Genomic DNA, 17,846 nt, shown 5'->3' on the forward strand with positions numbered 1-17,846 from the left:
AAGCTATGTTTTCTTATAATAAATCCTAATGGGTTTTAGATATAACCCGCTTAAAAAAAAAACATACCTAGATAGGCGTCTCCCTGGATTCGTAGATATTTTCTTCTGAGTAGGCGTTCATAAAGGACCTGCATGCTGGACTTGGCTAGTTATAAGGATTGTACACACGACTAGTTACTACACTCCTTTTTCCATCTGTGTTTATTATTATTATTATTAGCCTTAAAGTTAGTAAGAAAGTTTATCACTCACCTAATAATTAGTGCAATTAGATAAGAAAAATTGAAGTACAGAATTTAGTAAAGTTCTAGATATGGAGTTATTGGTGATGTACATTATGGTGGTTATTGGACTCTTATCACCTGTTTTGGGTTGTTTGTTTGTTAAATCATGATTGCCCAAATGCTAACAATTTCTGTTATTTAAAAGATATATAGATATATATAGCAGTCTGAGGCATATATTTGTACATAGTTCAATTTGTTTTAAAAGCCAATTTTGAAACAAAAATGTACATCAGAGAAATAAGTATATAGAAGAAAAAGGGAAAACAGACAATATAAGGCAATTCAAAAGAAAATAGCAATGGTTTTTTCCTGAAATTTAAATAGGATTTCAGAACGGGTTTTCCAGAATCCCATTTGAATCTCAATATTTTGAAAGCACTTTTTTTCAAGAGAAAAACTCTAGATAGCTTGTAACAAGTTGCATATTACATCATCATGATACAAGTCATTCAGAATACTATTTCCTGCCAAAGGGTGCACATTGGGAGCACAGTTGCATGTAAGAAGGCCCCAGTGACTTCATTTACTTATACACATGCAACATTGACTGGACTGGATTCAGTACATTTAGAAATAGATTTGTTTAGGACTATATTAGTAATATTAGTACAGTACATATCACCAATGGGTTCAACTTTTTGTCATATATAGGCCAAATTAAAATATTGAACACTCTTTAAAAATTCACAAATAGAATATTAAATACAGAAAATGTCAGCAGTAGAAGCACAATATACTAAAAACTACATCTTTTCTTTTTTGAAGTTCTCTTTTTTAAAACAGGCTAGTAATTTACTAACATATGGACTTGTTTCTATTCTTACAGAGGTTTAAGAAGCCTCATTTGGGGGGGGTTCAGGATGGGGATATTCCCTTGTAACACATTTTTATTCTAGTATAGGGTAAAATATAAGGTAAAATATTCAGAACATTTAAGCTTATTAACTTATAAAGCTAGATGGGTGCACTCACAACTGCATGACTGGTATACATACTACTAATTTCACAAAAGGCCCAGCTAAAGTAAAATTTAGGGCTTAGTCAGCATAGAAGGAAAGTTATGGGCATTCTAGATCCAGTCAACACAATCCATATGCAGAAACAGGGTTCTGAATGCAAATTACTAATGTGCAAGATGCTTAGAAAATTGGCTTAGTATGCAGGGGGCAATAGAACATATCAAGCAATGTGGAATCACATGCATTAAGTGTGTCCTACTCCATAGAGATATGGAAGCAATTCCCATGTTTGCATACTAGGTCCTGCATCTTCACATGTATAGCAGCACGAGTGCAGCCTTTTGCTACTCCCACGGAAGTCTAGATTAGGCCAACTACCTATACTTCAAATATAAAAAATACTGTATACATATTGGCTGAATTCAGACACCACATGAATCCTGGCTTACTATGAACAAAATGTGTGCTCACACATGCAGCGAATTCATCCATGTTGGCTCCTCCCACTAGCATGACCAGCTAAACTAAACCAGAGTTGAAAGCTTACCATGTCATTTGAGCTTGGGTTCCTGGCTTGTTGCAACTTTTACAATCTGGGATCACAAACCAGGGTATGTTCTTGACTTACAAATCCTGGTTTCTTTGGAAATAACAAGCCATGCATCTCTTTCAGACAACGTGATAAACTATTGATTCCTAATTAATTTAGCTGATTATGCCAGCAGAACGAGCCAAGCAACCACAAACAGGCTGCATGCACTAGCATGCAGTTTGCTCAAGGTAAACCAGATTTATCCAGAAACCTGGCATACCATTGCTTGTGAACAAATTCACTGATGCTGTTCACAGTTAAACTTAAATAAACCATAGGCTGTTGGGGATGAGAGGAAAAGAGCACTTGTACATTTAAGCAACAACATACGATCACCTCATTCGTAGGTTGTTGAATGTGATGTATGAACCTGGACCAATGTGTTGTTCAGGAGCTAAATACCCCAGCACTTAACACTATAACAAACCATGGGTTAAGTTCTGGATTGTTTAGCCAGGTGACCAGGTTCGCACATCACACTCAATAGCCTATAAACAAGACAATAATGGAATAAAGGCAGAACTGGCATTTCTATTCTATTTATGTGCGAGCCAGGTCACTGGCCTATTTTATACATAATGACAACTCAGAATACAGGTTGAGTATGGGTTGTCGTTGAATTGTGAGTTGTCAATATCAGACTGGGTTCACTACACTTGAACCAAGTCAGTGTGCATAACTTGCACATGGATTGTCAGCGGCTGTGTAATTCTGCCCATGTATCTAATTCCTATACTGTTAAAAGACTAATGGTGGATATAATAAAATTTTGTAATCTCCTTTGTCACTCTTAGCTTCTAAATATTCCTTATTTTTTATTGTTTTTACAAACATATGTTAAATAAATCTGCTGTTTTATACTATACTTTTTTAATCAATTGCTATAGCCTAGAAACATCTGTAAACCCTTCAAGATGATGGAATCAGACTCTGATGTCTATAACATGTTACAATATTTTGGAGGTTTTAGGTAGTTGATCAAGGGTGACTACGGCTTTGATTGTTGTTATTATTAAGGCCAAACACATTTGAACTCAAACATATTGATTAATTCTGCATTATAAAGCTACAATTATTCTGAAGTGTTGAACTAGGAACCAGAAACACTTGGGAGTATCTCTTTTGCTGTACTGATCTGCAACTTACATTTTCATAATGTCCAAGTTTAAAAAGGAGCCTGATGGTATGGCTGGGGATCTTTTTTGAGGGGTGGGGACTAAAATCAAAGAAGAAAAACAGTGTATGCACAAACACAGTTCTGTCTTTTAGGTCAAACTGGTTTAGCTGTTAACTGTGGAGACATTGCGTTCTCAATTTAGCTCAAGTCCTCTGAAAACCACTCTCAAAACTACTTTCAAAATGATATTTGCACAAGATGTTCTGCTAAGAAACTGTTGGATTACTTTGACTTAAAATCAAAGAGGCAACAATATTTAAATCCCTATATGGACTTCATACTAAATCACAATCTCCCTTCCCCTAAGAAGTATGCTACCCTAGTATGAGCAAATAAAAAACCTGTCAGCTTTTTAATATCTACAGAACAGTCAGCCTAAAAGTATTTTTGCCTTGTAGGTCTTAAACTTAAGGTTCACCCTGATGATCTTAAAACAGATTGGGTAGCACAACGTGATATTATTACTATACTTGCGTTTGGGAGATTTTCATTTTTTTAAAAAAGGGAAACTAAGAGGGCAAATTCAAAATTCAAGAAATAAAATAAGAACAGACATCCTGCACAATTTATTAAATCTAAAGCGTTTATACTGTCTTAAACTATTTCTAACTATATCTGCATTCATATTAAAACATGCCATAGAAATTAAGTAGCTTAAAGGTTCTGTCAACAGACAGAAGCAAAAAGTATTTATTTCACATACCTGCATCTAATTTCAGACAGGAAGGCAGCTCTTTTGATAAAATAGTGAAATAGCTGTGTAATCCTTTGAACGCAAGCAGCAAACTGGCACAAAGTGTACGGTGGAGATTGTAAGCGTGATTCAAGAAAGGCTCTGCTATTATAAAACTGCAGCCCTAAAAATGGATTTGTACAGTTATCAAAACAGCAATGGCAACAACAAAGCTGCATTTAGAGATTAATGGCAGAATCCAAAGCACCACACATAGCATTCGCTGTGCATTCATGTCTTTCCACTTCCCCCCAGCCACTGCGAAAAGGCTCCCCGAAGACTGGGAGCCCCTGAGAGCAGCAATCATAAGGCACTGCTGCTAGACTGGAAAAAAGGTTGTTATCCTCCCATGCACATGCAGAGCATCTGGATCAAAGCCTGCACTCCTGTCTGATACCACTTTCTCAGTCGTACGCCTCATTGAACTTACTTATTTCTCAGTAAACGCATACAGAAGAATCCTTAGTGGGTTTAACAAAAACTACAAAAACTGGAAAAGAAGCTAACACTTCAAGGAAGTCATCTTTTAAAATAACAGATTCTTGACAGAATGTATTATATTGTGTGACTGAATTGCAATACAAATGTTCTGAATGTTAAAAAATGTTTATTCCTGTAGAATATTTATTCCTTCCAATTTATTAAAAAAAATATTAAAAAGACAAAATGATTATCATCTTACATCTGCTGACAACTGCTTGCTGTAATTGTTGCCAAAGACAACACTCTCAAGAGAAGGAATCACAGAGTCTCTGTTCTGTGGTGGTGCATTTCTGTTTAGCCAAGTATTCTTGACTGGACGAGGAAAGCTAAAATAAATGAAAACAAAATTAAAGAGTAGAAATTATATGGTGAATGAGACGCACATGGAAAAAATAAACAGCACGTTATCTCTTAGCCCAAAATATTTGCTTAGTATCTGCTGCAACTTGGGGTACCTGGCAGTGTACCTCCCAGATTATGATAAGCAATATAGAAATCTTGCAACTATGACTTAAATGGTGGTAGGTAAATGAATTGGTTAACAACGACTGGAATGCACCTAACCATGCAAATAGATTTGGGCAGCAAAGACTATGTTGGGCTAGCTAGTGCAAAGCATGGTCACTAGGATTCTGACTGGAACTAGGCGATATGACCGTATTACACCAGGAAGTTGTACAGAGACTGTGCAAGCTGTAGCTACACATATAGCTTGTGCAACATATCTGCATCATCTCCCCCTTTGTCAATTACACCCCCTTGCACTGCCATCCTAACCCAGGTGTAACTACACATTTGGTTGTTTGCATGAGACTAATTTCTGTAAGCGTTCTGAGTTGATAATCCTTCTACTGACAAATCATATCCAGGAAAAATGAGTTTTGATTAATGTATTGGGGTAAGAGAAGTGTATTGTATATGCAAAGATGGGTCAGGGAAGAATGCTAGTACCATTATTTGTTTCCTTTCCACCCTTCAACAGAGTTGTTGACTTCCTAAGAGAGGAATCAAAACACAGGAGCCAACATGATGGAAGAATTGCATCAGATGAAAGACCTTAGCCAAAGACAGCAATGGCAATGGACAGTGAAGGCGCTAACGCTATCCATGGGATACACCTCATCTTCTCTATTTGCCACTAATCATGGTCAGCACCTAATCCTCCTAGTTTCCAATTCAGGATAGGAGGATTCTTCCCCTTCCAATAATCCATTGCTAGTAAATGAGCCACTCCCTTTTCCTACTAGTGACTAGTCTGTGGCATGAATTGCTGCATTGCAAAATGAAGCACACAAATTATCTTCTAAAGAATAGTTTCTCTGTTTGTAAAGAGTGAACCTATTTAAATTTACTGTGATTTTCATTTTGCCTCTTTCACTGCTGGCTTTTTATTATAGCATGTTACAGTATGTAGGTTACACAAAAGAAATGCACAGAAGAGGAAAAAGGGCTATAGATTTACAATAGAAGTTTAGAGTGAATTTTCCATGTATACCATAGAATCCCTGCGTACTGTAGGGTGTATACTCACTAGCTCATCTTCCCAATCTCTGCTGTAATACTGTCTTTCCTATTTAAAGATACCACACAGAGCACGAACAACTAACATCTATCTATTGCTATTATGTATACCTTGAAGAACAATGGCATACGAATCTTGGCAAGGAAGGGTGTATGATATTATACGATTAAACACATATACAAATATTAGTGGCTTTACAATAATGGAATGATGCTCTTAACTGATCTCTGTTTTGCTCTTTTGTAGCTTCCTGTTCATTTATAATATATACTCATCAATGAATACCATAGATCCCAAGCCTGTTCTAAAGTTTGATGGAGAACCTAGACTGAAATATCACAGGGCAATGAAACTGTTATCTGCTTTCCCCCTCTAACTTCGTTCCAAGTGTAATGAGCACAGATTGGAAGATATGTGGTGCATTATTCTTCTCTCTCAAAACATAAAGGCTAGAAAACTATACAGGCAGCCATAAGCATAAACCATTTTCTGCCCAAACAAAGGAAGTGTTTCAAGAAAAAATACCTGAGACAGTGTACCCATCCTTACTTTACTGGATCTCTTCCAGAGTTCTCAGTGCTCACACAGAGGATCTGGCAGGAAAGCAACAACTTTCCTTTTGGGAATGCTCAGAAAATGCAATAGAGAAATCCTTAGATACATGCAGAACATTTGGATGCCCTTGTTCACATGAAGCACTTACATACTTTTGATATTTCCAACAGAAACATAAAGGGTTGGATCCAGAGTTATATATGCATAATGGGGCTGGCAGATCCAGACTTCCTCATCCTAACAGCAGCCACCCCCGCCCCCAAAATGATATATAGACAGTCAGGGGACCCTGCTGAATGGGTTGGGCTGTGAGTGTGGCATAGGGGGGCACAACCCAAAGTATCTGAACAACGTATCAATAAATTACAAGGTTGCCAAGTGAAATTTTAAGTCATTTCTCCAGTTTTCACTAAAAGGAAGCAAAACGCACAAAAGATTTCATATGGCATCTATGCTTACATCACCCTGTTCTTTTCTACAGTGTTTTCTTTGCATTAAAATAATTAATGTTACCACTAATATGGTTATCTTTAGTATTTTAAAGGTCTCACTTTCTGCAGTAAAGAATATGCTTTAGTGGCTTCTAGAGACAGACTGAGGGCTTCTTCTCATGACCATTTCAGTCAAGACAAAATTGGCCCATGCTAACTTCCAGCTGCTTCAGCTTGTGCTGAGCTGGTTATGTGCATGTCTTCTCAGGCACTGCATTCAGCTTTTTGGTACTCCCCAACATTTAAATGTGGGTTAACAATGGGGCACTGAATTTACCACACAATCACCTTCCATAAGTGGAAACAGGTGATAACCTATGCAGGTAAGACTTTTTCTGTGCCTGCCAGAGGAAAATGGTTGCAATCATACACTCGGTACTCTGGAGACAATGTGGAAAAAATTCTTTGTGCAAGTTATACTGAATCTATAATAAATTTCGTCAATTGCTGTACTACAAAATACAAACGAAAAGGTCATGGACTAGTCAGCCAAATTGAACCAGTCAATCTGATCCTTGTCAAAATGAATATGAACTGTATCAGTTTACCATTTCTGACTAAAAAAAACTGGGGCAGAGATTTTTCTAGAAGGTATGGCTGTAGAGTTTAACCCTCAATAACTTCTGTGCTTTCTTTTCTTTCTGTTTTTATTCCAAAAAATAAAATAAAAAATGAAATGAATTTTTACCCAAGGTTTATTGGATGTTTAATGAATCTTGGATAAAAATTTCAATGAACTTGTATGGAAATTTATGATAGTAATATTTCACAGACTTTACCTATAATATACAAGCCAAATAAACACCATTCCAACTAAGTAATTATTACTTGAATGATGAAACCAACAAGCAATTAGTAATGAATTACATCTTATTAAACTATTACTTATGGGGGGGAAATATCAAACAGCAACATTTATATTAATTACCTTATCAATGGTTGGTGAAGAGCAACTAAAGAGGCATGGACTACAACAGAGATGACAGAGAGGTGAAAGTAATCAAACATAACGTTGACATAGTGATGAAGGCCTCGGTGTAAGGTAAAGTGCAACTTTAGTGTTCGGCTGCTAATTAGCTGCAATGTGCTCAGGTCCTCTGGCCTAAAAAACAAGAGTATAATCACAACCACCATTTTGAAAGTAATCTAATATTAAATTTTAAGAATGAAAATCAGTGCCTTAAATCCTCTGCGCTGTGCAGTTATCTGTTTCTGCAAAACATGTTCATCCACATCTAATGGATGAACATGTTGGACATGCAGGGCTTCTAATAAACTTCTAGAGTTCCGTCCAGTGAAGTAATTGGAAACCATCATATATAGGGAGTATTAGGGATAATTTTGCATATAATTATCCATGTGTAACCCTTAGTGAAATCAATATAATTGCCAAGTATAAGTCTCAGCAAGGCTGGGAGGCCTTGCAGGTTGTAGTTAGATTTAATTAGAACTAGTTTGGAATGTCAGAATCTGTGCAAACTTATCTCTGTCAGAGTTCTCACTCCCTGTCTCAACCTTGAAGGTACATGGTTTCCCTGGGAACTTGAGAATGTTAGAAAGGTTGGGGGCCTTGTTGAACAAGTCATTCAGTTTGTAGTGTCATCTTGGTGGGCTGAGCAGTGCCTCCCTGTTTGGACACGGGCATGATTTATGGGCCAGAGCCCCTGTCTGTCAAGTGGCTTTGAACAGGCCAACACCTCCCTTTATAAGCTGGAGCAAAGGTGAGGAGCCTTTGCGAGGATCATCTTTCAACTCATGGGTTGAAACCCCTCCCTGTTTGCATCCATCACCGTTTGGGACTTCGAAAGCATTCTGCACATGGACTCTCTTCTATTTGGACTTTGAATTACTAAGGACTGTGCCATGAAAAGTACTGTGAGGCTTTTTATATACTTGAACTTGCATTTGCTGTAGATTGTGTTTTTTTGTTAGCAGTCAAGCTCAGCATTGTGGCAGGCTGGGATTGATTATGACTGTTGGACTTTTCCTCTGCCAACTCAGGCAGTGGGGAGTTCCCTATGCTTAAGCACCAGCACAGGACTCCTTGTGCCTGAAGTTTTAGCTTCCCTGTGATTGTGTGTGTTATCAACCATTCAGTGGAAGGGTAGACTGGGGTTGATTTTTAGTGTTGCACTTTTTCTCTGCAGACTCAGGTGGCAGGGAGTTCCCGGTGCTAAAGTACAAGCACGGGAGTTCTTGTGCCTGGGATTTTTTTACCCAGCCTGTGATCTTGTTTAGGCTTTGGCCATGTTCCTTGAGTTACCAATGTGTAGCCACGTTTGGACTAGCTACCCTGGGATTGTTTGTTAAGCCTTTCAAGAATGTTCCATTTTGATTGCCTGATGGAACAAATCAGAAATCTTTCCTCTCCCTTGGCTGGGTTTGGAGGCCGTTTTGGAACCGTTGAGATGGCAGCTGGAAAACCAGGTTGTTATTGTAGCGAGTAGCATTTTAACTGTACATTATCTTGGAGCCTAAAGCTTTCTGACCATCAATCAGCTTTAAGTATTTCTGAAGTGTGTTAAGCTTTTCACCATGAGATTTCCCTCAATAAAAGAAGTCTCATGGATGTCGATGTCCTGTGTCAGTTTGCCAGCACGTGTGAATGCCGGAGGGAACAGGAAACACAACAATAATAGACATATATGGCCCTATGCAGAATTTGAATTATGTATATATACATGTGATCAAAATATCTATAAAATTAGCAACAAATATAAAAGAAAATGAAAACTTCAAGTCCAGGCATTTGTCTCTGGAAAATCTGTAATAAAATTATATTTTATATACACGTTAAATTTCAATAACCTCTACAATGTCCTACATATATTATGTCATATAGTCTAATCCAGGACTTATTTTGCACACAGGAAAGGGGGTATGTACATGGATCTCAAAAATACACATCCACAGTTTTTCCCATTACTTTAACATTTGGTGCAATTCTACATGAGAATGAGGTTCAGTGGCTGATTCAGACAACATGATAACCCACACTCAAGGGTTGAGTGTAGCTTGTTGTTGAACAATAAGGTGTTGCTGAATTGTGGGTTATTGCTGTGTCTGAACCCAGCCACAATAACAAATCATGGTTTGTTAACCACAAACAACCCACATTTCACAACCCAACAACTAATCATGGATTCTCTTCATTGATTGTTCATGGTTAACAAACAATGGTTTATTAGCATGGCTGGATTCCGACAACACAATACCCACGTTTCAACAACCCATGGTTCAATGACAACCCACACTCAAACCTATTGTGTTGTTTGAAGTGGTCGGTGTGTGGAATGTTGCACCACCACTGAAACAAACAAGGAATTCCTTACATATGCAGATGCACACAGGACTTTGAACAAAAGGCATTCCACTTAAAGCAGCTATAGAAGAACTATATTTTATTAGTAAACACTGGTTAGCTTTGAACTTACGAATAATCTGTATCTGTGAAGTGTAGATCTAAAGAGAGCAGGAAATTCATTTCGTTAAGAGACTCTTCAATCTAAGAAGGACGTTTTGGGGGGGAAAGATAAATATTAACTATAGTTTTACTGTGCAATTTTATCCCTGATTTATTTACATACTTAACATACTTAAAATATTTATATACTGCCTTCAGAGCTGTTCACAATCAATTGAAACACAGTAAGATATGCTACAATAAAACAGCAGATAGAAGTGTAAACAGCAATTCTCTTAGATGTCACTAGCAGAAATTAAAATGCCTGGGTGAACAGAAAGGAACTGATTTTTAATTTTAAAAAAACTTAACTAAAATACTAAATTACTCACACTTCAGGAAATTACATCTACAATTAAATCTCATATAAAAAACACATGGGCTGTCTGAAACACGCAAGAGAGAGAGAGAGAGCTGCCTGCTGCAGACTAGCCATATATAACCCATTCACAGGTTGTTGAGCATGACATGCGAACCCAAAGCACTGGGTTGTTTAGGGGCTAAACAACCCAGCACTCCAGGTTCATATGTCACATTCTACAACTCATGATAGGACTAATTATAGTTTGTTGATTAAAATAGGAAGTGGTTGGCGCACTGCAGGCAGCACACCTACTCTCTCCTGCTCGTGCACGACAACCCATGGGTGCAAACTGACATCTGGCAATCAAACATGGCCAGTCATTTCAGCTTTTCAGCTCATGAAAATGCCTCTGACTAGTTCTGGGCTTTCAGTTTCTCTGACTAAAGTCACATGTGCAAAGGGCTAGATATGATTGTTGTTGTTCTGTGCTTTTTTGGAGGTGGACTGGAGCCAAGCAAGGCAGAGGAGTTAGTTAAGACAGAATAACAATATATCAGGTTGGATAAAAATCGATGCTTTAAAAAAATCCCAAGAACCAGATTTTTAAACATTAGATTTTCCCCCTGCCCAGTAACTATTAAACTTTGCTTTGACCTATAAATCATGAGCATTTCATTTTTGCTTTTTTTGTGAGTGCAAGGCTGGGCCCAGACAGGATGAATCAGAAAGGAGTAACCCTGGAAAGAAAAGTCAAGACAAAATTTGTCCGGTGTGCATCTTCCCATACCAAAACTACAACCATATGCTCATTTATCTGGGAGTAAGCACCATTGAACTCAATGGAACTTATTTCTGAAGAGACACGTATATAACTGTGCTGTTGATCTCAAACTCCTGGGTGCTGGTCATAAGAAAGGAATATTTTAAAGATATTCCCTATATACTTTGTTTTTGTTTTTTTTTTAAAAAAGAGGGAAACATGCAATGAGACAGAGATGCAGACACTGCATGTTAAGAATGAAATAGTGTAAATAATACCCCAATCTGTTGTTAGTTCCACCCTTTTTCAGAAAATATTTGAAAAAAATTCAATGGGAAACTTGCTTTATATCAGTGATTTAAGATCGACCCTTTTTCTTGTTGACTTAAATCACTCACTTAAAACAATCCACTCTGGTTGCTCAGTGATATACCCCCTGATATATTTATTACTACTGCGATAATAGTAGAATTGTAAGCGTAGAGTAACTGACATTCCAGTGGGGCTCAAACTTTTCTCCTTGGAAGCTTCTTTCTCTACATGCTTGCTTCCTGACCACTGGTACAATGGCAGGTCTTTGATGGGTGAGGTACTGTTGTCTATTCCCAGGAGCATGCTTCTGCCTTGTGTATGGGAGGAGTATGTATACTGGATAGGATGATATCACTGTCAATCCTGCTGTAGCTGCATGTTGACTAGCTGCCTTCCTTCCGTGGGTAATTTGGAAGTGATATTGGGGTGCAGCTTCCGGAGATGTTGCAGGAGCGACTGTCGGTGTTGCTATATTAAGCTTTTATTTCTGCATTGATTGTGTGCTGTTGAATCTGCTGCTGGTGGAGCACAGGCTTACGCCTGCACTATCCATGGCATACTGGCCACTTGCACAGCAGAATTATAGGATTACTTGGTAGGTCATTAAGGTATTTTAACAGTTAAATATATGCAAATGGAACATTACCTTCCTTTCATCCAACAGCATTTTAATTTTGAAGATCATGACATCATTCACAGCCACCTCCTCATTTTTGTAGAGAATTTGAAAAGTCTTACTGCAGATTACATTGTCATGGACTGACGCTGGGAAAGCAAGATCTGCACCTGAAGACAAGAATATGCATGAGAGACAATCAATGCTCAAAATGTCAAGATTCTGTCTCTACTTACAAAATGTCAACTGAGTCCTTTATATTTTGGACTACCTTTAACAAATGGATATTTGTAATAAATAGTTTTGCAAGTAGAATACCCATTTAAAGAGTTAAACACCTGTTATTGAGCAAGTAAGGAACAACTTTCTTAGCTCATTTCATAAATAATAGTAACATTTGCAAATCAAATCCAACACCCAGTGCAAATTTCCCAGGAAGAAACAAAACTGGTGATAACAGTAACCAATAAGATCTAGGGTTAATTAAAAGGAAAATGCATCAGAACCAGAGCAGAGCTTAAAACGCTCTTGCAATTCAGTTGTTTTCTGCTTTTTCAACTATGTCCACTAAACTTTCAATAACCCCTTATTAATATTTCTGATTTATGTATTAATGCACTGAAATAAGACTTCTCTAAAATTGTGATTTGTTAAGATCCAGTTGATCATTATGGAACTACAGAAAATATGTACATATATGGTATTCACAGAATATATGATTTACAGAAGCATTCACATGAGCCAAATTGGTAGCTACCATTTGTTAAATTTTATTTTTTAACATTTTTTCAAAATCATTAACAACGTACTTATACTGTGGGTTTCCCACCTATATTAAGGTATATGAATCCGTTAAAAGGCAGATAATTAATTAAAGTGCCAAATCTTTAATCAATTGACAGCTCTTCTATAATTGTTAAATGGTAATTAAATACGAAATAGTAATGAAAAAGTGTTCACGCTTACTGGTTGCACGTAATAAGCTTGCTTCAATTTTGTGTGGAATTCTTGGAGGAATTTTCATAGATACACGAATCTGGTAAAAGCTAAAGTAGACAAAATTATTCTCAAAGGGTGTTTACCACACCCTTATTTTAACTTTAAACATTTTTACCCCATCTTTCCATCAAATATGGGCTTCAAGACAGTTTACAAACTCCATATTATAAAAACAATTACAAAAATCAACAAATTACATTTCAGTTAAAAGCAATTAAAATAGTTCAATACTAATTAATTATAGGAAAGGAAGCAAGAGTAACCCAGAACATAAGATACAGTATATAGCAGTAAAACATATTACTTAGATTAACACTAGTCAGGTCTGGGTCTCTTAATCATCATAACCATGTCTACTCAGAAATGTCCCATTGAGTTCAACGAGGCTTACTTCTAGTTAAGTGGGTACAGGATTATAGTCTTAATCACATGCCTTAGTTACATCCCGATTGGATTACTGTAACACGCTCTACGTGGGGCTGCCTTTAAAGAGTGTTCAGAAACTCCAGCTGGTCGAAAGAGCTGCAGCCAGATTGTTGACAGGGTCTGGTTACAGGGAGCATACGACTCCCCTGTTAAAACAGTTCCACTGGCTTCCAGTCTGTTGCCGGGCACAATTCAAAGTGCTGGTTATGACCTATAAAGCCCTATATGGCTCAGGTCCAGGTTATCTGAAAGACCGTATTTTCCCTTATGAGCCTGACTTTGAGATCTTCTGGGGAAGCCCTTCTTTCAGTCCCACCTTCTTCACAGCCCCAAAGGCCTGGTGGGAACATGGGAGAGGGCCTTCGCGGTGGCTGCTCCAGTGCTCTGGAGCTTTCTTCCCAGGGAAGCTAGACTGGCTCCCTCCTTGATGTGCTTTCGGAAGCAGGCAAAAACGTCTTTGTTCCAGCAGGCCTTTGGTGAATAATCTGGGCCTCCGTCAATGTTAAGGACTTGTAAATTGTTGTGTATTTTAAATGTTTAATGTTTCAATATTGTAACATATTTAATATATTTTAACTTTTGTATATTTATTACAATAGGTTTTGAAATGTATATGTTTAAAATTTTGTAAGGCTGCCTTGAGGCCCAGTATTGGGCAATAGACAGGATACAAATCACTATAGGTTTCTATTAGAGAGCAAATTCCTATTCCATTGGGATGTACCCGTGATCCTATTCAGAGGGGACAGAAGGATGGATCAATCCAATATCTGACCAATAAACAGTATATTCTGCCCACTTGTATGATAAGCCTCATTACTATGAGGCTGTATTCAATGATTTTGCTCCATGAATGGAGAAACTTCTATTTAGGGAAGGAGAGTTATATTCATGGAAAGATTCCTTCTGTGATCACAATTTTCCTTCCGTAAACAAAAGCAAAAGTATTAGATAAAACTATTTATTTATTTACACACCCATAGAGTTTTTTGCTTTCATTAAACTCCATGAGAGAAAACAAGGAGAAGCAATTGGTGACATTATGAGTTGGGGACAAATCATGCCTTCTGCATTCTAACTTTTTGTCCATGTTTCCAATTATTTTCTTCTATAGTTTCCCCCAGAGACGTTAATGGAAATAATTCACTTCTATGATCCTGCTGCAGAAATGTCATAAAAACTTGATGAATAATGTTACTAGTCAAACCTCCAACCTATTTTGTAGAATCAATTGTCTCATTAGTATGGAGCCAACCAAATTCGTCTCTCTTCTTACAAATTAGTTAAGTGGGTTTACAATTAAGCTTCTAAGTTATGTGGTGGGGTGGAGTGGGGAAATGTCTCATTTATTTTTTATTGTTTCTTTTACTACTAATCCTTAGCTCTGGAAAAACTTGGAGCTCATATCATCTTAATCCATATATCACTATCTAAAGTCCTAAAGAATACAAAGGTAGGTGGCTTTCTGATGACTCAATGAATGCTTCTACTTCATGACATAATACAGTTTTTAATACATAAACATTTTCTGTTAATCCTAATATGATAATCTCACAAGGGTCAACTCAGGACAAGTATACCAGCAAGTTAAAATTACATTTGTGACCAACTACAGCCAACTACACCAAGGGATAAAAGTATATTAATCCTACACATAGAAACCATGTTTGTACATTTTGTAAGAATTGCTATAAGAAGTGATACAAGTTTTAAAGCAATATAATTAATTTAACTTAATAATTGTTTATTTAATCCACTAATACTTTACTCCCCAAAAAATGATTTAACTCTTGGTTTTATCTTAGTACTTAAAGGCACACAGGCCACACCAAATGTAGACATTCTAGTACTATTAGTTTGAGCTGAAGATTTCTCAGTTCAAAATATACTGCCTTTAGTTGTAATCTTTGACTTGATCTTACTCATTATAGATGTCTCCAACAGAACTTAACAAGCTTTTTCAGTATTGTATCAGCATTTTATAGCCCATGAAAGAAAATGAGGATTAAAAATGCCAGGCATAACATGGTACACAGTGCTCCATTAATGAAAATGTCATAAAGCTCATGACAGATCAAAACATCTTCCAAGTCAACATGAACAGTGTTAACTTATTAGAAAGGCAAAATCATACCCAAGTAAAATAGCAAATGCCCATTTCATATGTTCTTATGTTTTATTCCATGGGAAATGAGAACTATGCACATTTGCTCCCTGCCGCCTTCTCTCGCATGCTGTAATACTATTTCTGGAGATTGTTAAGACACAATTTCATATTACATCCGAACTGGGAAACTGTGGTTTAATCACAGACTACAAAATGGGATATGAAACTGAAGTCCCTGAATCAGACCTCTGAAATGACCAATTTACTCTATTTCCATTACATTAGGTAAGACTTTACATTAAAATACAAACATGTATTGTATACTTTTGTACTGGAGAGACATTTTTCTGGCCAGAAAACTCACTTTGATCAAGAAATCCACTTGGTCAGGGCAATAAGCTACATAACAACAGGCATAAGATAACATGGGAAAAAAGGGTCTCAGTGTTTAGATGTAATTAGAGCTTCTAACCAGTTCTGAAATTTATTCCTATTTTAATTTATTAAAGCTTATAGGGTAGAAGTATGTATTTGCTTAATATAAATTTGCTTAAAGCCTTGAATAACATCCGAGGAATTGAAATCCCATATGAAAATGACAGACAAGCCATTATTACTTTCTGGAATACCTAGAGGGATTTCATCAGCTGTCTGAGGCAAAAAGGAAATTGGCAACTGAGGTCACTGGTTGGCAACTACCATTAACAATACAGTTTTTAAAATGTGCTGCTCCTTCAGTGTTAGTGGTACAACTTCCAATACTTTTAAAGCACTGGGATATTTCAACAAACATTTTAAAGAAGTGCTTCAGAGGCCAAAACATAATAATCTTGAAGGGAATTAATATATTGTGCGGGGGGGGGGGGGGAGCGAATCTACGAAATTTAAAATGTCTTTCACTTATCCAAACAGATTTTAACAAAGACAATTCAGATAACATTTATTCAAAGAAAGCACAGAAAGAAGATGTGACTACCCAACTAAGCATTTAACAACTGATTTGCAAATGATGTGTCAGCATTAATTAAGCAATTAATTCATACTGATTTAGCATAGTATAACACATCATTCTATCAAGTTTTTGTTTGTTTTAAAAGAAAAGGGTTATTCCAAAGAAAATCCCCAAAGACATTGACATAAGACAGCTGTATCATAAGCAATGAAAACCAGAATTTCACATGAATGGATTGTGGCCACTTTCAGTATCAAAATTCTGTCATCTCAGAATAATCAAATATGGTCATTATGGACAATCAATAAAAATAATTATGAATGAATAATGTTTTTTTAAAAAAATCGGAAGCTGTAAGTTAGTTCCATAAAAGTGAAAGAATAAAATGTTGTAATCAAGACTGAAAACTTACACGACATTATCTGAATTCAGTGGGTCCTACTTCTGAGCAGACATATGCAGGATTGCACTGTAAGGGTTAGGGTTAGGTTGCACTCTTATATTGTGATTGTTTTTATACCTTGAATTGTACTTGATGGTTTAAATTTTTATGAACTGCCCAGAGAGCTTTGGCTATTGGGCGATATAGAAATGCAACAAATAAACAAATAAATGTACACATTTATTTAGTAGCAAGCTATATGTTATTCAATGGGACTTACTTCTGAGAAGACATGCATAAGAATGTGTGGCAACACTTTTATGACTCAACGTAAGTCACACACAGATCATAGAATGAAACAATGTTTGCTCCTTGTAAGCTCACAGATCACAATAATGCTGTAAGTAGTAAGTGTTACATTTAAGACGCAAATAAAATCTATACTTCAGACTGACTTTCCATCAGATTACAGCCCAAAACACCAACAATTTCTCACTGGATGTGCCCTTAACACTTAGTAACTTGGAAAAATAATATACAATCCAAGCAGCACAAAAACAGCCAGGGTATCCTCTCAGCTATGAAATAGTTTGTGCTCACAGTTCCTTCATCTTCCACATGGGCCACAGCATAAAATAAGTATGGAAGTGTAAGGTTTCCAGGCAACAACAGTGCAACCAATTTGTGGGAAATTATGCAATTGCTCAGATCCTTAGAGCACCCTTC

The 17,846-nt window shown here is 36.9% G+C and overlaps 1 protein-coding gene across 2 annotated transcripts in view; it reads right to left on the reverse strand.

Annotated features, from left to right (window-relative positions):
• FAM135A (family with sequence similarity 135 member A) overlaps positions 1-17,846 on the reverse strand; it is a 59,820-nt gene that overhangs the window by 22,764 nt on the left and 19,210 nt on the right. For both annotated transcript variants that reach the window (XM_063125006.1, XM_063125005.1), the window contains exons 4-10: positions 13,221-13,300; positions 12,285-12,424; positions 10,234-10,304; positions 7,728-7,901; positions 4,431-4,557; positions 3,719-3,872; positions 68-145 (exon numbers count right to left, since the gene is read on the reverse strand). In XM_063125006.1, the coding sequence (XP_062981076.1) occupies positions 68-145; positions 3,719-3,872; positions 4,431-4,557; positions 7,728-7,901; positions 10,234-10,304; positions 12,285-12,424; positions 13,221-13,300 (824 nt within the window). The remainder of the gene's footprint in view (positions 1-67; positions 146-3,718; positions 3,873-4,430; positions 4,558-7,727; positions 7,902-10,233; positions 10,305-12,284; positions 12,425-13,220; positions 13,301-17,846) is intronic.

This window comes from Elgaria multicarinata, chromosome 4, assembly GCF_023053635.1.
Source record: "Elgaria multicarinata webbii isolate HBS135686 ecotype San Diego chromosome 4, rElgMul1.1.pri, whole genome shotgun sequence".
Classification (NCBI taxonomy): Eukaryota; Metazoa; Chordata; class Lepidosauria; order Squamata; family Anguidae; genus Elgaria; species Elgaria multicarinata.